The sequence below is a fragment of the Leguminivora glycinivorella genome, chromosome 2 (genome assembly GCF_023078275.1).
Source record: "Leguminivora glycinivorella isolate SPB_JAAS2020 chromosome 2, LegGlyc_1.1, whole genome shotgun sequence".
NCBI classification, from domain to species: domain Eukaryota; kingdom Metazoa; phylum Arthropoda; class Insecta; order Lepidoptera; family Tortricidae; genus Leguminivora; species Leguminivora glycinivorella.
Window position 1 is genome coordinate 17,579,166 of NC_062972.1, and position 22,076 is coordinate 17,601,241.

The 22,076-nt window shown below is 37.8% G+C and overlaps 2 protein-coding genes across 6 annotated transcripts in view; one reads left to right on the forward strand and one right to left on the reverse strand.

Annotated features, from left to right (window-relative positions):
- The window catches only part of LOC125239781 (protein MTSS 1), a 166,847-nt gene that overhangs the window by 40,317 nt on the left and 104,454 nt on the right, over nt 1–22,076 (reverse strand). For all 4 annotated transcript variants that reach the window (XM_048147480.1, XM_048147489.1, XM_048147466.1 and 1 more), the window contains exons 4-8: nt 3,843–3,927; nt 2,669–2,882; nt 2,129–2,245; nt 1,868–1,975; nt 974–1,109 (exon numbers count right to left, since the gene is read on the reverse strand). In XM_048147480.1, the coding sequence (XP_048003437.1) occupies nt 974–1,109; nt 1,868–1,975; nt 2,129–2,245; nt 2,669–2,882; nt 3,843–3,927 (660 nt within the window). The remainder of the gene's footprint in view (nt 1–973; nt 1,110–1,867; nt 1,976–2,128; nt 2,246–2,668; nt 2,883–3,842; nt 3,928–22,076) is intronic.
- LOC125239810 (phenoloxidase-activating enzyme-like) lies at nt 11,071–22,007 on the forward strand. 2 transcript variants are annotated; one of them, XM_048147514.1, is made up of 8 exons: nt 11,071–11,191; nt 11,614–11,765; nt 11,924–12,066; nt 12,488–12,660; nt 14,366–14,516; nt 17,785–17,987; nt 19,978–20,129; nt 20,776–22,007. In XM_048147514.1, the coding sequence occupies exons 1-8, from the start codon at nt 11,146–11,148 to the stop codon at nt 21,025–21,027; spliced, it is 1,272 nt and encodes a 423-aa protein (XP_048003471.1). In that variant the 5' UTR covers nt 11,071–11,145; the 3' UTR covers nt 21,028–22,007. The 2 variants fall into 2 exon arrangements, with proteins under 2 accessions (XP_048003471.1, XP_048003478.1); XM_048147521.1 differs by lacking the exon at nt 20,776–22,007 and having other exon boundaries at nt 17,785–17,974; nt 19,978–20,062.

The following is a 22,076-nucleotide window of genomic DNA, read 5'->3' on the forward strand; positions in this document are numbered from 1 at the left end:
GTTACATTCTCTCCCTCTGGTGCTCGATGACGTCCCGTGAGTACCAGGATATCAGGATTCGTAGAACGATTTCTGAGGTCTACCAATTTCGCTTGAGTTAATCTTACAGTGCATGGGAGGGTGTTCATCAAACCCTCCCCCTGGAGTGGAGCTGGTTCAATACTATATTGGTGTTACTGTGAAATCTTCGGTTCTTCAAGTGGTTTTGTTACTACCCTCTTTGTAGTTGATACGTCGTTTGCCTCCTCATTTATTTCGTATAGTCCCATTTTATGCGTAGGGTACTTTAGAAAAATAATGTAGGGTAGATGCAACTTCTTCTTTACAAGAGTGGGTAGTTGTCATTATTGAGTATGACAACTCATAATGTAGAAACCAAGGGACAGTCTCTGAACCTGTCGCCAAGGGACCTAACGAGCCTGGGAGAAGACTGCATGTGGGCTATCGAACTCCCAGCTCAACGAGGCATGCCAAAGGACAGTCGGTGAACCTATCGCTAAGGCGGCCGCAAGCTAAGTCATTTGATGCGGCGCGGACGCGGCCTTTTATTTGATTCCTTCGGCTCGCGCAGATCTTCGGGCGCGCTCGGCGGCTCGTTGCTGTGACGCGCTCAAGGTCGCGCGCGGTTATAATTTGTCTTGTTACAGTGTATTTTAGTTATTCATAACGCATAGTAGGTTCGGAATTTATGTGCGAAATGTCATTTGATAATTGCCAGTCGCTTTTCGGTGAAGGAAAACATCGTGAGGAAACCGGACTAATTCCTACAAGGTCTAGTTTACCCTTCGGGTTGGAAGGTCAGGTGGCAGTCGCTTTCGTAAAAACTAGTGCCTGCGCTAATTCTTGAGATTAGTTGTCAAAGCGGACCCCAGGCTCCCATGAGCCGTGGCAAAAATGCCGGGATAACGCAAGGAGGATGATGACGCATAGTAGGTAATGTGCAAAAACGTTTAGCAAAGTGTATCGTGTATACCGTGCGCCTCCGAGCACTGGCTGTTGAGCGAGGAGATGGACGTGAGCGAGGACTTGCGGCTGCCGAGGCGGCTGGCGGGCGGCGACGCCCCCGCCTCCGCCCACCCGCTGTAGCACGACTTCACGTCGCATATCACCTGCAATCACAACAACACTCGTTTAGATATTCCATCGCAGAAGCCAGGTGCCACATTTCTCGAAGCTACAAGTGGTAGTAGCTGTCTAAGTGCGTTTTCACATTATCCGATCCGATATCGGTCGGCGTAAATATATGGGATATCGGTCCGACATCCGATATCGGATCGGATAATGTGAAAACGCACTAAGGGTCGGTTGCACCAAACCGTCTGTTACCGAATTTAGCGTTCGTCATTTTTTTGTATGGCAATTTCTATAGACTCCGCTGCGTCACGTTGTTGTGCCTATTAATTGTGGTTGATAGAACTGGAGCTAAATATGACAATTTGAAAAGAAACTTCCTCTTGTAACCTTGAAAATGAGAAATTGGCCACAGGAATGAATTGTCAAAGTTGCTCATCATTGAGTACCTCGGAATCATCAAGAAAAAAAAATGCGCGATTGAATAGATGATGGTGACTACACCTTTGGTTGATTCTCGGCTAGATGGCACTACTATTAATATTTGTCAATTATACAGAGTCTGTTCGGAAAGTGAAGAGTCTTGGAATGTATTGGACCCCATACCTTTCACGACTCTTCTCTTTCCGAGCACTCTATGTAGATAAAAATATGGGCCAAATTGTGAAAATCTGAGGTTCAAAAGTTACTGTGACTACAGATTTGACTTTGATAGTAATTCTCTGTACATATACTCACTCCTCTTCGGTACAGATTAAGGGTAAGATATACCTGACATATATGAAGCAATACTTGCCTGTAAGCTTGCAGGAGGTAAGGTGCGCGGTTCGGTGGTGTGCCGCAAGAGCTGCTCACTGCCCTCCTGAAGGTGTCCCACCTCCGCTAACATTGCCACTTCACTCTCCTAAAACAAGATGATGCAAAGTCAATCGTTGGTCAATAAGGTCATAACGTCGAGAGCTCTTGGCCACTCTCACGCCCGCCCGGTTGTGTGAGGCTTAAGCTTCATAGTCTCTCTCTGGTGACCAGCACATACTCATGAATCGATGTAACTCACCACGACGGGGTTGAGCAGTGTCACGAAGTGGCAGAAGCGGCTGCGCTCCTCGACAAGCGCCGCCTTTACGGCCTTCTCCTCCATCTCCTCCAGCTGCTGTTTGCGTTCCGCAACATCCTGGAATATACCAATAAGAATACTTTAACTTATATCAAGATTCTCAAGTAAAGCATGAGAAGTAGGTTTTAAACCACATGACTTTTAAGTATTTCTATATTTTAACGAGGTTTTAAAGTATGTTTGTTCCCAGGTCGCCTGAATAAACACTGATTTAGTTTACTTTACATACGTGACGAAAGATATGGCGTCACCATTTTGATGGACGAGGTGTAGGTATATTCGCACCACTGTCTTGTTTTTCCGACCTTAAACCTTACATTGCCCTAAGAAATGGTGTGAATACCTACCTGCATCTTTTCATGTTTGGGCGCGATTCCAGTTCCTACCGAGGTAAAGTTTTACCTAATATTAACCAATTTAAAATATGGTAACATTTTCGGCTTTAAGTTGATGTTGATAATACAGAAGCATAAAGGGTACCTGCATAGAAACATCCGCTCTCCGCTTGGCATCAGGCGGCGCGCGACGTGCTTTACGCGCGTGTCTTTGCGCGTCGTGCACTCTCCGGCGCAGCTCTGCGCGCGCACGCTTGCATTCACGCGCGTGCTCACGCCCGAGCGCGCCTGTCGCGCATCCCCGTCGCCATTCTTCTGCGCGCGATGTCAGCGGAACTATTAGCGAGTCCGTTAGAGCACTGGAAATATTTTTTAAATATATAAATTGTAAACCCTATTTTAACTCTTTGAATCCTCACAAGAAGGTAGTGGTTATATACATACATACATACATACAACATACAATCACGCCTGTATCTCATGAAGGGGTAGGCAGAGCACATGAAACTACTCAAGTTTCAGTGCCCCTCTTGGCAAATAAGGGGTTGAAAGAAAACGAAACTGTGACATTACAGTGACAGGTTGCCAGCCTCTCGCCTACGCCACAATTTAACCGGGAAGAAAGGGGGTGGTGAAATTCTTAACCCGTCACCACACGGAAACAGTCAGTGGTCATATGCACGATGCTAAAATGCAAAAGCAATACGTACTCATTGTACTCGTATAAGTACAAAATGATAACGCGTCAGTGATATCACTTATAACATACCTATGTATTTTTACTAGCCCCCGTCATGTTGAGTATGACGTTATAATCAGATAATGTAATGTGTAGGGTAATGTGTTATGTAATTATGCTATCTTATTAATCTCATTTTTGACATACGGTCAAACTAGAACTACCGTCATTAGTGTCATTGCCCCAAAAACTATAACTAAGTAAAATGGCTATTACAATAACAATAAAGTAATTTAGTTCCATTGTCAGTAAAATTACATTATCTATATAAAAAATCTATATTACAGTAGTATGTGCAGAAAGGCATACAAATTCAAATACGGTGCAGTTGCATTTGGAGCGAAATTTCGCTGGAACCCAAATTCAAACAAAATGTTTTCTTTCAGAACATAAAACATTGCTATTGCTCGTTAAGAAACCAAAATATAAATAAAACATGCTATTGTTTTTTTTTATTTTCATGCAATGTTAAGTTAGGACTTTATTACGTACAGACATATGTTTCTAAATACACATAGAAACAAAAGTGCAACCCAGCATCTAATACCGAATTGCTGAGGTTTTCAGAGTAAAATGTTACCTGATAAACGTTTTCATCCTGGTCTCGATGGCTCTGTGGCGGAGGCAAACCCTGGTGAGTGCTGTTCCGATCTCTTTCGTTGCTCCTGTAATAAATGAAAACAAAAATTACTATTTACATATTCAGCTACCCGTAATATCATAATTCTAGTAATGCCGATTTCATGCATGTAATTAAGTATGTACCTATACACTTTTCGTCACACCTGGCCCCGTAGCCGAATGGCATTTCTCCGACGCCAAACGAAAGCGATACGCCGCTGGCTCTGTCGCGCTAATACGCAAGCGCGATAGAGATAGATATCTACTAGCGCTTCCGTTTCGTGAGCGTTTCGTGAGCGATAGTGCCATTCGGCTAGCCACCCAGCTCGTTAAACTCTCTTCTACCTAGTGACATAAGGTCAGTGTCGGAAAGACCGTCTGTCAGGGAAGTCCGTCTACTGACAATAACTATTGTATTTTATATAGCTACGCGTCTTACACCTCCAAAGGTATACCAGTTTTTCACCCTTAAGAAATATATCTTCAATAGATATATCCCTAGGACGAACACTAGTTAACAATAAACTTTATTTGTGTTAGGAACTCGAACATCGAGTTCAACATGGTTCCGCAAAAAAATTAAAATAAAATAGCAGTCGTAATATTTGTGTACTATGTATGCAACCTAGTAATTTAATAATCGTTCTTCCTGTCTAGTACTATTAATGTACTCAAAACGCGTTTAATTTATAGTTTTATGTTCTAAAAAATGTAACTTCAAAAGTATGCCTACTGAGAAAGTCCGGCATTAAGTAGGCTTGTGCGGTTCAGCCAGACCAGTGACCACTGCGGTTGGAAAGATCAGAACGAATGGGAACGAATATCAAAATGATACGAATAGTCCACAGATAATAACAATTCCATTAATTTACAAGAGTTAAAAGGACTCATATTTAGCCCTTGTTTTCATTCCGGGCCGAAAGGTTGTAAGTAACCGAAGCTTAAGACGATACAGGAGGGGTCAATTCTCCATACAAACTTTCTCGACTAGTTTTGATTTTTATGATATTCTTATTATTAAAGACTCTTAGAGCCCGTCAAAACTTTCCAAAAACGGCGTTATTGATAATGGCGTAAAAAAGATGTGGTATTCAAAATCGGTGACAATTAGGCAAAAAACTAAACGGTCGACACAGATTATTTCATTGTTATTCAGATTCTCAAATTTCGTTACGATTAGTTTTGAAGAAGGAAACAGTCGAGAGCGGAACCTCGATTTTAAAGATTTTTTCGCAATATTTTTTAACTGAGTTGTTCTTAATGGACATTTTTTTTCGATTAATCTAGTTAATAACACTAGTATATATTAAAGTAGCATTCCCCAATTGAAAGGGGGGCGCGGGGCGCCTCCTCCATTTTAGCATTTTCGCTCCTGTAGCGTCTTAATATAAAAACTTGACGGTTTTGTTTTGTTCTGCTAAGTAGCTTCGCTCCCGGTCGGCGCAGTCACATACTCGTTCTTGTTCCGAACCGCTCGCGCTCGCCGATCCTATATCACAGCCTACACTGAACTAAATGAGCAAAGACCGATTCAAACAGCATGAAAAGATTCAGTTCCTTGCAGTCATAGATGGGATTTTATTCCTAACAGGCCCCGTAGCCGAATGGCATTTCTGCGACGCGAAACGAAATCGAAACACCGCAGAAAGGTAGTCTGGCTCTGTCGCGCCAATACGCAAGAGCGATAGAGATAGATAGCTACGACAGAGATATTATCATGAGCATTTCTGAGCGTTTGTGTATTCGGCTACGTAAACAGTTCATAGTTCGTGAACGTAACAACCCTAGCCGGCATATTGTAAGAGTAAGGCAAGACCAGCATATGGCATCGAGGAGTTCCCAACCTTCTTTAGGCTTTATGGGAAATAAGTCGAGTACTTAAAATTAAAAACGGAACTTAATCGCGTAAAACTATGTTTGTAAACCAACCTATGTTTTATGCAATTAGTCCCGTTTTTAATTTTAAGTATATGTAAAAATCGTGAAAGTTTAAGAGCGCTATGACAAAAAAAGGCGATATATTGTAAAATGTACAATATTTATCGGCAAAATTGTACACTTTACTCATACTAAAAGACAGTAAAAGTACTTGTTTCGGTTAGAAAATCTAATTAACTGTCGGTTCAATAAAAAACATATGGAAGAAAAAGCTTTTTCAATTAGTAATGATTTTTTTTCTGATGCTCGTTTAGGAAAAACCGCGCGAAGCACAGATTTCGGAGCTCTTATTATGTACAATTTGATAAGCTCACTCTCATTAATGCGGTAAATTTAAATTCCTAATATCTTGTACTTTAGGCCCATTAAACAAAATTTATCATTTAATCCTTTGAAATTGAGAAATTGAAAGTAAAACGAACTCAATTTTGTCTTGAAAATACATCGAAACAAGTGATCATTTCTCCGAAAATCTACATGTTATCGAAGTTATTTTAGTATATAAATAATCTGCACAATGTGCTTAAATTGCTTTTATTCATTTGTCGTTATAATATTTTATCATGATTTTTTGCCAATTTTTTGAAAACTAGCCTTCCTGTCGCTATTTTACCGGCGACGGACGCCTGCGATTTCAGTACCGCGCCGGAGCTCGAGAAGGTGAGACGTATGTCGCTTCGCTCTCCGAGTTTTCATCGCAAACGTCGAGAATATTTATCGTTGTGTGGGTCGGACGCCTTGTTTATACACGGGCTATCCTCGCATTGTGTGTGTGTAAACAGCGACCAACGAATTTGATCCTAGATCCGTAAATATTTGCTTTTGTAATATTTTGTTATGTTTGAATGTTAAAGTATTACAACGTTATGATGATAAATATGCGAAAATTACAATACGGTCAAGATGATAAGACACATCAAGATGGTACTCGGGATCTGATGATGGAGCCAGAAGGTGGTCACCAGTACCAGTGAACCATGTAAGTAAACGACTTCGTGTTTAGGCTCGTTGGGTTCGTCTCAACAAGACCTTTGACAAGAGGTGGTACTCAGGGTCTGATGATGGAGCCAGATGGTGGTCACCAGTACCAATGAACCATATGACTAAACCACTTCGTATTTAGGCTCAATGGGATCGTCTCAATAAGACCTTTGACAAGAGGTGGTACTCGGGATCTGATGATGGAGCCAGAAGGTGGTCACCAGTACCAGTGAACCATGTAAGTAAACGACTTCGTGTTTAGGCTCTTTGGGATCGTCTTAACAAGACCTTTGACAAGAGGTGGTACTCAGGGTCTGATGATGGAGCCAGGTGGTGGTCACCAGTACCAATGAACCATATGACTAAACCACTTCGTATTTAGGCTCAATGGGATCGTCTCAATAAGACCTTTGACAAGAAGTGGTACTCGGGATCTGATGATGGAGCCAGAAGGTGGTCACCAGTACCAGTGAACCATGTAAGTAAACGACTTCGTGTTTAGGCTCGTTGGGTTCGTCTCAACAAGACCTTTGACAAGAGGTGGTACTCAGGGTCTGATGATGGAGCCAGATGGTGGTCACCAGTACCAATGAACCATATGACTAAACCACTTCGTATTTAGGCTCAATGGGATCGTCTCAATAAGACCTTTGACAAGAGGTGGTACTCGGGATCTGATGATGGAGCCAGAAGATGGTCACCAGTACCAGTGAACCATGTAAGTAAACGACTTCGTGTTTAGGCTCGTTGGGTTCGTCTTAACAAGACCTTTGACAAGAGGTGGTACTCAGGGTCTGATGATGGAGCCAGATGGTGGTCACCAGTACCAATGAACCATATGACTAAACCACTTCGTATTTAGGCTCAATGGGATCGTCTCAATAAGACCTTTGACAAGAGGTGGTACTCGGGATCTGATGATGGAGCCAGAAGGTGGTCACCAGTACCAGTGAACCATGTAAGTAAACGACTTCGTGTTTAGGCTCGTTGGGTTCGTCTCAACAAGACCTTTGACAAGAGGTGGTACTCAGGGTCTGATGATGGAGACAGATGGTTGTCACGAGTACCAATGAACCATATGACTAAACCACTTTGTGTTTAGCCTTACTGGGTTCATTTCAATAAGACCTTTAACAAGAGGTGGTACTCAGGGTCTGATGATGGGACCAGATGGTGGTCACCAGTACCAATGAACCATGGAACTAAACCACTTCGTATGTAGGTTCATTGAAATCGTCTCAACAAGACCGTCGACAAGAGGTGGTACTCAGGGTCTGATGATGGAGACAGATGGTGGTTACCAGTACCAATGAACCATATGACTAAACCATATCGTCTTTAAGCTCATTGGGATCGTCTCAATAAGACCTTTGACAAGAGGTGGTACTCAGGGTCTGATGATGGAGCCAGATGGTGGTCACCAGTACCAGTGATCCATGTAACTAAACCATTTAGTAATCAGGCTCATTGGGTTCTTACTTCTTCTTAATAAGACCTTTGACAAGAGGTGGTACTGAGGGTCTGATGTTGGAGCCAGATGGTGGTCACCGGTACCAATGAACCCATGTAACTGAACCACTTCGTTTTTTTATGTTATTCAAATATGCAAGTTGATTTTTGGTGACCACAATCTCTCTCCATCATCAGACCTTGACTAACACCTTGAAGTAATTAGAAGAATTATATTTGACTTATTTTATCATCATATTAATATATACTTTACTCTAATACTTATCATATAACAAAATCAAACATTTGGGATGGGATCTACTTAAATATGATCACAGTTTATAATTATTACTTTAAATTTTTAAATAAATTTTAACGTAATTAATATTATTTTGCGCTATATTCTAGTCTTTTCGTACAAAATAATGTTTATTAGAAATCAAAAGTTTATATCGAGATAGTAGATTGTGGTTGTTCTCAAAATTCCATAGGAAGGATCAAGATTGTTTTGTCCATTATTGTAGTGCGAGCGAGTGATAAGACGTGCTAGAAAGGGTCGGGATATTGGGCTCGCGCGGCGGGTAAAATACCTAATTTCGCCCGACGCCGAAATGTTATAACGCTCTTAAATCAGTGAATAAGTCGAGTGTAAACGTGTGTTATACTTATGTTAATTTTAATTGTAAGTTCCCGCTTTGCTTTTAACTTCGAAATTTAGTTTTGGTACTGATTCATATGGTCGCCTAATAGACTATTACTAAAATCATTAAAAAATTAAGAATAAAATATTTATAACGTGTTTGTGAAGACTTACGTGACTAAAAGAGATTCGTAGGTGTTCGTTTGAAAAACAGGATTATGCAATAACTGAACCTGAAAACAAAGGTCATGAACCCCATCTACATGACATACGAGCCGGTCTTGCCTTATAAATAGAAAAATGCTCATTAGTCATACTTGTTATGGAGAATTTTTGGCCAAAAGCTGCACTTTTAGATGGAAGCAAGCCGCTTTGCATGGTGATAGTAGACATCAAAGTAAACGATTTTTTCCGAGGATATCGAAATTTCATCCCTTAAGAAGCCGAGCGTAGCGAGGTGTTTTATGAAAATAAAAAAAAAATATATCTTTTTATTGTATCGTCAGATTTTGACAAAACAAATTTCAAATGAAAGGTATTGCTTTATGTAATTTAAAAAAATATATAAAAAAAAAGGAAGAAAAAAATATTTTAAGCGGGTTACTCACGTATTAAGTCGATATAGCGTTCGACATGTTTCGGCTCAATTTCGAGAATCTTTCTCAAGAGTAGCGACACCCCGCCTTTACATGTCGAGAGCGCGACGCATACTGCGGGCGCTTGCTCGGTGCGCGCGGCTGCTGAGGACAGGCGCAGGGGGGGGTCGGCAGCGCGGGCGCCGTCACCGTGGCGAGATCGGAGCTACCCACTATGTTACTTATATCGACTTAATACGTGAGTAACCCGCTTAAAATATTTTTAAATATGTATGAGTCTCACGGGAGTTTTATAGTTAAAATAGGAAGAAAAAAATTTTAAACAGTAAATTTACTTCTCGCACATTCAGTGCGAGACGTAAATTTACTTTTCATTTCAAAGAATGACAGGCAAAATGTACAATTTTGATATATGAGTTTTTTTAAATCAAAGACAGATAAATTCATAAAACTAAAGATTGCATCGAAATCGGATTAAAACTAAAGATTGCATCGAAATCGGATTAGCATTTTTTAAGATACAAGTTGCCAAAGTTGGGAAAATTTGCTTTATATGGCCACTTTGAAATTCCTTTGCCAGAAAGTCAGAAATAATATATTTTTCTTTCACAGAAAAGTACATAGTGACAGTACACATCAAAATAAAATAAAAAATTGCGAGGATATCATAATTTAATCACTTAGGACGACGAGCGAAGCGAGGTGTGTTACGAAAACCGAAAAAAAATCTTATTTTTTTGTACGTCGTCCGATTTTGACAAAACATGTTTCAATTGAAAGGTATTGCTTTATGTAACTTAAAAAAAATTAAAAAAAAAATTGTAAGATTTAAAAAAAAAACTTATATTTTCGTATCACACTGAATAACTGCAAAAAACGGTAGAAATAATGTACAATGTCGAGATGTAAGTTTTTAAAATTAAAGACAAATAAATTCATGATTATAAGGGTGAATCAACTTTTTCTTGCCTGTTATTGCCAGGGTTACGGTCCCCTGAGTCAAGCTGGTTTTATGCAAAATTATGCTACTAAAACAATGCAAACATCCATTTTTCTGGTGTTAACAAGCCCTTTCCTTAATTTGCCACCCAGAAACATGGACTACATGTATGCTTGCATAATTTCAGTAACACAATTTTTCATAAACCCAGCGTGACTCAGGGAACCGTAACCATGGCAATAACAGGCAAGAAAAAGTTGATTCACCCATAAACTAAAAACCGAATCGAAATCGGATCAGTAGTTTTTAAAATACAAGTTGCCAAAGTTGGCCTAGTTTGGTTTACTTTGATGTCTACTATCACCATGCAAAGCGGCTTGCTTCCATCTAAAAGTGCAGTTTTTTTTTTCATAACTAGTATGACTACATACATATGTTGAAAATTTTAACGTTATTTGATTTAATATATAGCACATTATGCACTGCTATTACGGAAAATACCAATGATCATGATTTTGTGTTATGTGTTAATTAAGAAACTTATACACCACAGCTAAAATTTAAAATCGTTAACAGTGAGTACAGTTAGTTAGATACCTACACAAAATAACGCCCATAATCGGAAACAGTCCGCGTGTTTTAGTGTGTTAGATTAGACAAGCCAGGACAGCTAAATATTATACCGTTATCCCGCTTTAAAAAAAAGTGTGACTTTAAAATGCTCTTACTGTTTATTGTGGCGTGTGGCGTCGATTTTTTAAATGGTATGTTTTAATTATTTTCTTATATGTATTAATAAAATATGAAACTAGTTATTCTTGATGAATGAACAGGAAAAACGAGACAACTATCTATTTATGTTTAGTTTACTGACATGGGTACAATTTAAATATACATATACGATATAATACGTATTAATGTTTCATATAAAAATAGTTTGTGTAATTCTTAATTTAATTAATTAATTGTTGTGATGTTTATTTTATTCTGCATACTATGCAACTCCAAACTGACACTATTGCACCAACCAACACCAATGGACTTTAATACTGTCATTCATATCCAATAGGCTTCACAGGCATAGAGAATTTCGCAATTCACATAAAACTACGGGTTTTAATATTAAATATACCTAATATTGAATATAATTTGTATATAGGTAAGTCTGATACTACACATGTTTCAGCGCAATGTGGCGATAGCTTGTCAGAAGCCACCTGCATAAGCATCGAGAATTGTGAAACCCTGCGGCCCTTGATAACGAAGCGCAAAAAAACCGCGGACGAATTTGCCTTTTTGCGAAAGCAGACATGCGGATTTGACGGTGCAATTCCTAAGGTGATTGGAAGTTTCTCCGTGTGTACAAAATGCATAGTATATACTTATATTACTACTTGTTGGACAATATACTGTTTAGGTTACATGCATTACCTCCCCCTTTACTTCTATCAGACATATAATTTCTATTTTCTAAGACAGTTTAATTGTATATGCAGATTTGTTGCCCAAAGAACCTGGAGTGCGTGACACCAAACGGAGTAAACGGACAATGTATCGACATTCGTAACTGCTCAAACTTTGTCAATTTGATAAACAGCAACCCCACAGCTCACGACATAAAGTTCATCCAAAAATCCAGGTAATCAATATACTACAACGAAATACTTGCACTGCTTATTATAAGCAAAACAAGGTAGGTACATATACCTAATACATAGTAATACATACATACAAATATATAGTCATAAGTCATAAGACAAAACTTCGTTCACCAGCAAGGTCGATGACAAGTTTTAAGGAGTTTAAAGGTTAATGACATGTGTTTATTCTGCAGACCTATATACAAGACACAATTCCACCAATAATTTTTACAGATGTGAAAAAATGTCTAAGGTTTTGTAAAGTTTTATATTCTTCCATTCAGATTGTTATTTCCTTTTCGCTTCGCTCTGTAGTTACTCGTACTACATACTAGTGTCTATTCAGTTATTTTCTATATAATATAATAATATTATTTTTAATATTACGAAATATATTGATGTCGTGTATAAATATTGTAGATGCTACGGTCCAGAGAGTTACAGTGTTTGTTGTACTCCTCCCCCGCCTCGCAAACCAATTCATGCAACGAATCAAATAGATGATGTGAGCGAACAGTGCCCTGCGACGGCTTTACCTCCGGGCCCAGAGACTGGCTGCTGCGGAACAAATGAAGGATTCAATAAGATTTCCGGTATAGCACAGTCCACATTTAAAATTAAGAAAAGCTCAAAAACTTGCAGTGAACCTATATCTCCACAATTATGTATGTGGCCGAAAAATAATCTTGTTAATAATAATTAAACCCCGCAACAACGAAAATAGCAAAGCCGTAGCATTTGACAGTTTTACGTTATTAGGGTTGAAATGTGGCGATGATATCAGTATAGACGAATAAGTACTTATTCCTCTATGATATCAGTTACTATAAGTTTTGTTCTTATTTTCAATTTCTAGAAAATAACATGTCAAAGTCATCAATGTTCAATGTGTATGTCATTTAGAACCTATGTAGGTACATAATATATGAAATTCCGTATTTACGGTATTCCGTGTTTCTTCCGTATTTATTCGTATTTTTTATTAAAAATAAATCAATGCCCTTTTGCATGTAGAAGCCACCATAAGTGAAAGATCTTACATTGATATTTTCTTTTAAGTAAAAGATAAATATTCTGTATAAAATATAGTACTTATTTTATTTGTTTGAGGTAAGCACTTAGTGAAAACTGGCCACCCGGACGTCTCCCACAATGTATAAAAACAAAATCTTTAGATGGAGAATCAATATTAGATCTAAGTATGATTGCTAATAATTTATTGAATCAGTCGTTACTTAGATCTAATATTGATTCAAACGAAAAAAATATTACTAAAGATTTTGTTTTTATAAAGATAATCACAAAACATATAGCAGTACTACTTCATATTATACACGAATATCTATTAGGTTCTTTTAATTCAAATGATTGTATTTCTAGTAGCACACTCAACGAAGCCTACCTCAGGGAAAAAAACTCGTGCATACGCGAACATTGGCATAGTTGTAGGCAATGGTGTTCTAATCCACATTCTCAGAGTACAGTCACAGGCATAAAGAAGTGATGATTTCTGTACCTTGTCTTAATCGTTTGACAATTTCGTATGACATTTCAAACACGACATTAATATGACAAGGTACAGAAATCATCACTTATTTATGCCGGTAACTGTACTGGCGGGTAGGGGTGAAGGTAACGGGTGGAGGGGGGTGTAAAGGTACCTTTTTCTAGTTTTTCGCGAATAGCTCTTAAACTGTGGCAACTGCCTAGGACATTTTGGGAAACCTAGTGGATCTTGCTCAGCATCATGGACTCTATCGGCCTACCAATTTTTAACAAAATCAAAGACGTGATCCAAATGTACAAACTTTTCGGGAATGATTTTGCTGATTTCCGGTAGTTGTTCGTCATCATAACTCATACTAGTATTATTGTTCATTATTATTTTTAAATTATCTATTTATTAATTATATTACATATTTCATAGAAAAAATATTCGACTAATATAAAGACAATTTAAATTATCATTATTGGTGTAATATTTTTTTTTTTGTTTGTAGAACACTTTTTATTTATGGACCCCTCGTCGGGTAAAGGCCTCCTCCGGGCATTTCCAATTGTCCCTATCAGACGCTACTTCAGTCCAGCTTTCCGGCGCTATCTCTATAATTTCATCTCTCCATCTTTCTTGTGGTCTTCCAGATCTGCGGCTTCCGTCAGGCCCGTTCCATGTGGTCGCTCTTTTTACTTTGAGTGTGTGGATTAAAACACCATTCCCTACAACTATGCCAAAATTCGCTTCTACACGAGTTATTTCCCCTGATAGGCAGTTAAAAGCGTTAGTCAGGCGTGCTATAGGTGGCGGTAATGCAAATATCGACCAGTTCCCCTGGCTGGTTTTGATAGAATATCGAAGGAATGACAAGATCGTCACTAACTGTGGTGGAGCGCTTATCAGTGGCAATTACGTACTCACGGCGGCTCACTGTGTGGATACAGGAAATACTCTGTAAGTATGTATTCATTGTGCGTTTATCATTTAGCATAACTATGTAAAGTTATTCTAATGGTAATGATTTATGATCATTTGCGCCTAACGCCTTGATGGCCTCCTAGCCTAATCCATGTTACTGACCCTGTTTATGTTATGTTATTATTATACTACACTGAGAGAAATTTGCATTGTGAATTTAACAAGTTCGACTTGTTGCGGGTTTATCCGTTTGAATCAAAAGTATTTTAGTAAACGGAATTAATCACTATATTGATGGTACAAGTCAAATTTGTTCGAACAACAAGGACAAACTTGTTAAAGATATTTGATTGAATCAGCCAAACGTATGGTTAAAACAATAAGTGTCATGTTGCTTTTATAAAATCGACTAGTTGATTCAAATATATTGCCGATTCAAATGACAAGTAACTTCGGTTTAAAGATATTTATTTGTCTCAAAAGAAATATTACATTTCACTTATTGAGATAAGTATATACAATTGTAAAAATTAAATTATGCTACTGAACATCAATATTTAGTAGTACAAAATTTATAGATAATTATGGTTTTCATTATGACGTTCATTATTAGGGTAATAACAAAATTAACAAAATTGACACATTAATAAATACTTAACAGATAGGTAATAAACTAGTTAACGCAACTTAGCAGATAATAATTTCTTGCAATGTTTTTATGGCTAAATGCATGATTGCAAACATGTGGCGGGTAAGCGGCGAATCCTTTGTTGCCGAGGTTCGAGCTCGATAACGTGTTGCTGTTTACCAGGGTCGGATTTAGGTTGCTGGAATATTACTTAAAATGTATGTTTATAGTTTATTTTTAAAAATAGTTAATGTTCGTGAATTTTTTATATCTAAAGGTAAATCATTGTACATGCGCGCTCCCTGGTATGTTATATTTTTTGTGCCAAAATTTTTTGTCCGTATAAATGGCAGGGATAAGTTATTTGCGCTACGAAGGTTCCTTTTGCCACTTTCCTTATTTGTTTTGAATGTGGTTTGGCAGTGAATACTTTTATTTAGAATTTTTTTTATTAGTATTATTGTGTTATATGTGTATAATTGCTTCAGGCTCATCAGTTTAGATTTTAACTTGATTAGTCGGTGTCAGATAGTCGTAGTTAAGCAGTAGTTTGATTATTTTATTTTGAGCAGTTTGAACTTGTAGAATGAACTAGTTACACTTAACATAATTTTTAAGAAAAAAAAACCGCCTTCCTTTGGGGTTCTGGTGATAAATACTTTCAAATGTTGGATTATGTTATCAATTCGTCTGTATATTTTTTAATGTTTGTTATTCGATATCTCCGTCATTTCTGAACCAATTTTGAAATTTGGATGATTCTGAAGTACTTACAGATGAGAATGATTATCAGAACGGATCTCTAACCAGGGGCGGCTCACTCTTCATCAGCAGTTCCGCTCCACCAAATGTCACTGTTCTGGACGTAAGTGCATGCTGTTCTTATAAAAATACCAAAGTCACTATAAGTGTGCCGTTCAGATTTGAGGAGTTCCGTTCTGACCATCATCAGCAGTTCCACTGCACCAAATGTCACTGTTCTGGACGTAAGTGCATGCTGTTCTTATAAAAATACCAAAGTCACTATAAGTGTGCCGTTCAGATTTGAGGAGTTCCATTCTGACCATCATCAGGAGTTCCACTGCACCAAATGTCACTGTTCCGTACGTAAATGCATGCTGTTCCTTTAAAAATAAGCGCGTTACAAAACACGGAGAAACTAAAAAGCCAAAAATAATAAACCTTTCAATTCAGATTTCTTATCGTATTGCAATAAGCTAAACATCCAAATTATAAACAAATCAATTATTTTTGTAGTCGGTACCAGACCTATTCGTCGCCTTGCTATTGCCTGTTTGCCCCACCCAACCATACACAGGCTGGTACCGACTCCAAAAATAATTGATTTGTTTATAATTTGGATGTTTAGCTTATTGCAATACGATAAGAAATCTGAATTGAAAGGTTTATTATTTTTGGCTTTTTAGTTTCTCCGTGTTTTGTAACGCGCTTATTTTTGAAGGCGGTTTTATTTTTTGTTAAAAAGTTTATTTATTTGTTGATTTTTAGTGGTTCCTAGTGATATTATATGTATCAGTCCGAATACATGTACAGTAGTGAAAGAATTATCCTTTAACTCCTAACCATTGAGGAGTTGACCTTCCATCATCAGCTCAGCCACATAAAATTATTACCATCAGACGTAAATACTGGTGTACCTTTGAAAAATAGACTAAAAACATTACATGTGCCTATAACATTTGAAGAGTTCCCTCGATTTCTCCAGGATCCCATAATCAGACCCTGACTTGGTGCCAATGGGACCATCTCGGGGTTATACCGGTTCGATCAAAAAAAAAAATTTGAAAATCGGTCCACGATTCTCGGAGGTATCGTAACATACATAAAAAAAAAAAAAAAAAAAACATTCAGTCGAATTGAGAACCTCCTCCTTTTTTGAAGTCGGTTAAAAACACAAAAATCACCATATGTATGCCTTTCAGATTTGAGGAGTTCCCTCGATTTCTCCAGGATCCCACCACCAGAACTGGGTTCTGAGAAAAATGGGACCAATCTGTATGCATATCTGTATTATCTATTTAAGTATGTATATCGTCGCTTAGCACCCATAGTACAAGCTTTGCTTAGTTTGGGGCTAAGTTGATCTGTGTAAGGTGTCCCCCAATATTTATTTTTATTTATTTATTTATATACATTCAATCAAAAAAAAAATTTCAAAATCGGTCCAGTAACGACGGCGATATCGAGGAACAAACATTAAAAAAAAATACAGACGAATTGAGAACCCCTTCCCTTGAGATTTGGAAGGCGGTTAAAAATCTAACTTGTTGTTTGAACCAAAGAGCACGTAGGCGCTATTTTAACCAAAAAACTTGTTGAACGAACATAAAAACTGTTTGTTTTTTCTCTTAGTGTACATACTACCTATATATACTATATGTATTGTCGCCTGGAACCCCTATGAACTTACCCGGGAACGGCATATCTTTACCCACAACATAAGCTTTATTGAGTTTAGTTTGGAACTAAAGAGGTTGATCTGTGTAAAATTTCCTCACATCTCCGAATCCCGTGATTAACGCCGGATTTAACCAACAAGCAAAGTAAACAGCTGAGACACCGAAATCTCGGAAAATATTGGAATATTACAGATGGTCCTGGAAAAGGTTTCAGCGTGGTATAAGATTAATTAAGTTGACACATTTTGTTTTACAGAACGAGCGTCCGTCTTGGAGAGTACGACACTAACAATTCCGGACCAGATTGCGTTCTAGTGGAAGGCGGAGGTCATGACTGCACTTATGGTGCAGTGAGCATACCAGTAAATCGAATTATTAAACATCCATTCTATCGAGGTGCACCGGACTATTGGAATGACATCGCTATACTACGGCTCGCACGGATGGTAACATATAATTGTAAGATTTTCATGGATTGGCAGATACATCGTACCTTACCTTACCGTTCGTTTACAAGTACCTACTGCGCTGCGGCTGTATGAAGGAGCACGACAAACACATACGTTTCCAAGAAAATACGATGATAAAACCTCATGCATTAAAACATCTAGATATGAAGCATATCTTCATCTTGGATGTATATCTAGATTCCTAAAGCTTTTTCTTCTATTTTTGTTTCGCCTAAAACTCTTTGGTATAATGATCAGTTGGCCTAATGATAATATGACCTAATTGTGGTTGCCCTATTCAGTTTTGGGTGAAAATTTTATGTTCTAAAATTTTGTGTTCTAATGTTAATTGGCATACTCATTACTTATACTCATATAGTTTTTCATAATAATTCATTGCCATAATCCTTTTTCTCCCTAACGCATTGTATGGCCTAATAATTATTAGTCCTGTAGCGATTTAAACTAATATTATGTGTCCTAATATTTTTGTTCCTGCTATAATTTTGTAGAAGTATTAAATGTTCTACTTGTTAGTGCTACTGGTACTATGGCGTGATTTGGCCTAATGTACACTTTTGTAGCAACAAGTCGATTTTGTGGTTGTCACAGTTCTAACCTAACCTAATCCACTTTTCTTGCAACAAGTCGTTTCTTTAATGGTCACAGTTCTAACCTAACCATTTTGTGCCAACAAGTCGATTTTGTGGTTGTCGCAGTTCTAACCTAACCCACTTTTCTTGCAACAAGTAGTTTCTTTAATGGTCACAGTTCTAACCTAACTTAACCAAATTTTGTGCCAACAAGTCGATTTTGTGGTTGTCACAGTTCTAACATAACCTAACCCACTTTTCTTGCAACAAGTCGTTTCTTTAATGTTCACAGTTCTAACCTAACCTAACCTAATTTTGTTCCAACAAGTCGATTTTGTGGTTGTCGCAGTTCTAACCTAAACTAACCTACTTTTATTGCAACAAGTTGTTTATGTGATGGTCACAGTTCTAACCTAATCTAACCCACTTTCGTGGCAAGAAACACCGAACAACAAGTTGTATACTGGTTATTTTCGGGCAGGCAACAAATCAAATTCAGCAAACAAATTTAGATTACTGAGTTGTTATGCCACATAATTATTAAGTATGACATGTTTTACGTAGAACAATTAATATGTGGCCAATCATTTATTATGCTCATTATACATATATTAGGCTAATACATATGAGGTGAAAAGAGTTATGAAATAATAGTATAGATTAAAAGTTTTTATGATCATATTTTTTTTGCAAATAAAATAAGGCCTTTTAAGTAATATAGTAACAATAAATAGGACAAATAAAGATTAGGCCATCCATTACACCATGCCAAGTACGATGTTATGCAAATTGATTATTAGGTTACATGCCCATTAGGCCAAAACGGTTAGGCCAAGTGATAATAGAACAAACGTTCTTAGGAATGTAGAGGGACACCCCTTCATCTTGTATATGAGCGCTTATACGGACAACTTACCCTATAATCAGTATTAAGAAATGTAAAAATAAGCCCCTGCCTTTCATAGCCAAACGTACGTGAGGCTAAAGCTTTCCTGCGCGGTGTGTTCATTGAGGAGCTCACTAGGACTAAAACAAATGGCTGTGATGAAACAAAAGAGGCCAAAGATCAAGCTCTGGCAGACGAAGAATTGATAACAGTCAGATTTGTGCTTCCGTTCAGGGCCAAAGCAAGGCATGGGAGAGAAAAGCTAATTGCAGCAATGGCCGACTTGGACAGACATTGAAAAGTCGAGAAGTTCTACTCTGATGGCAGAACTGCAGAAGAGAAAAGCTGCTCTCACTATGCTGGCATATTTTGGGGAAATTAGACTTCACAGGGTGACACAAGATGACTTATGTTCTTATATTGTTTTTATTTTAAAGCAATATGGATATAATTATGCAGTTCATTTTCTATAGTTAATAACGTACGAGATCTTACGTTTTCAAAATTACTTCTTTTTTCAGACTTCATAAGACCTATCTGCTTGCCTTCGACCAATATAAGTGAAAGCCCTGCAGGTCCGAGCCTATTAGCAGCAGGATGGGGCGCTATAGACGAGATTAGAAATGAAAGCCCTGTGAAACAAGTAGTGGACCTTCCTCCAGTAGATCTACCTGTACGTATATAATAGATATAGAGGTATATCATGCGACGACTATTTCTAGCATGTACATAGAGCTTCGAGGCCCGCTTCGAGTAGGTACATACATAAAGCTAGCTATCACTCTTATATATTTAAATAACATAATAAATTCTAAGAAATTAATAATGTACCACTCCATTCCTTATTAGGTACATTACCTACGTTACGACAGCTTCTACCCTAGGCATGACGTGAGATACATATTCAATTATGCACCACAAGTACCACCAAGTACCTAGAAGCGTGTCTGAGCGAGAACTGATATCGGTTGTCTCACTTCGATTCCATAATACAGCAGCGGCTGGTCCATACAAGCCGATTCCCACTGGCTTGCCTAAAATTGATTACTAGTAAAGTACCTGATGTTAAGGTAGGTTTGTTTTTGCTCAGTGTTGCCTAGCAGATATTTTCACCAGCCGCCACTGCCATAATATCTAATTTTTGGATATCTTGAATGAAAAAATTTCATTTAGGTATACGTTTGATGCCTGCATGCACTTTTGCAGCACAATTAAGGGTTGCGATTTGAAAGCACGAACCCATGGAATACTGTACACATTCGCGCTAGGCCACTAGCGACCAAGATTTACATAAATCTTACTGAAGATTTCTTCCACAGACTTGTTACAAGCACTTTTCAAAATTTACTCATCAACCTCGTCTTTGGGGCGGGCAAATGTGTGCGGGAGGAGAAAGAGGCAAAGACACTTGCACAGGCGACTCGGGAGGACCTCTAATGAAATTTAACGAAGACCAGTACGAGATCGTTGGCATCGTCAGCTATGGCACCAGACCTTGCGGCAAACTACCCGGCGTTTACACCAATGTTTACGCTTACTTGGATTGGATTAGATCTAATGTGCAAGAATAATCCGATTAGATATAAAATTAACAAATGTCAGATACCATTTATAAATAAAAACAACCAAAATTGTTTTTGTAACAATTGATACTGACATGACAAGTCGTTCGGAACAGTGTTTAAAAAACACTGTTGTATTATATAATTAAATTAACCAACCAGTCATAAGTGTCATAAGTCATAACAGTTTGAATTGATACAAAAGCTAGAGTGATTGTTCAATTAAGTAAGTAGTACATAACAAATCTAACCATTTAGATTGAATCAGAATGATTTGAGTAGATACTTATGAATTAGGATTTCCAGGAATTGTGGGAAATGTATGATATATTCATGCTAGCAAAGCTGCATGCTAATAAAGGTACAACCTGATTCACAACATTTCAACTTAATACCTTTTTTTTTTCAAATGAGACAGTGAACCGAGTCAATAATTATACTTTGATGATAAAAACCGGCTGAAATATTTCATTTTTGTAAAAAATAAGTGGTTTTTATTGCCAGCCTGTCTTAAACATGTTCTAGAAGAATCTAGTTTGCAACAGCAAAGTCCTATATATATTATCATGGTATCATGACATGACTATTAGTCATTATTAGATGTATACATAGTATAATCTAATTAGCATTGAACTAAGTCTAAGTTAAGTTAACCATATCGCATGGATGGATAAGTAAACATGACCTCATCTAACTCCGCAACCGCATGGAGGCAGTTAAGAAAAAAAGGTTACCGAATGCATTATAGGTACCTATTTATGATAATACCACTTCACAAAAACCCCGAGTTACTCATCGGCCGAAAACTATTTTTCCTCCACTTACTATATCCGATCACAATTAACGCCAAGTTCGCCAAAATATACCTTTAACTATAAGCATCTAAGTTTGAATCGGCACAAGCACGTATATTACTTACAGCATTACAAGAAAAATCACTAATTCACAGATAAACATATCAGCAAAGGTCGTTTGTATTGTTTCTTATAAACTGAATATAACTTTGTACAGTTCGCATAAAGTTCAATTTGTCTTAAGCGCACAAGTCGCTTGAAGCA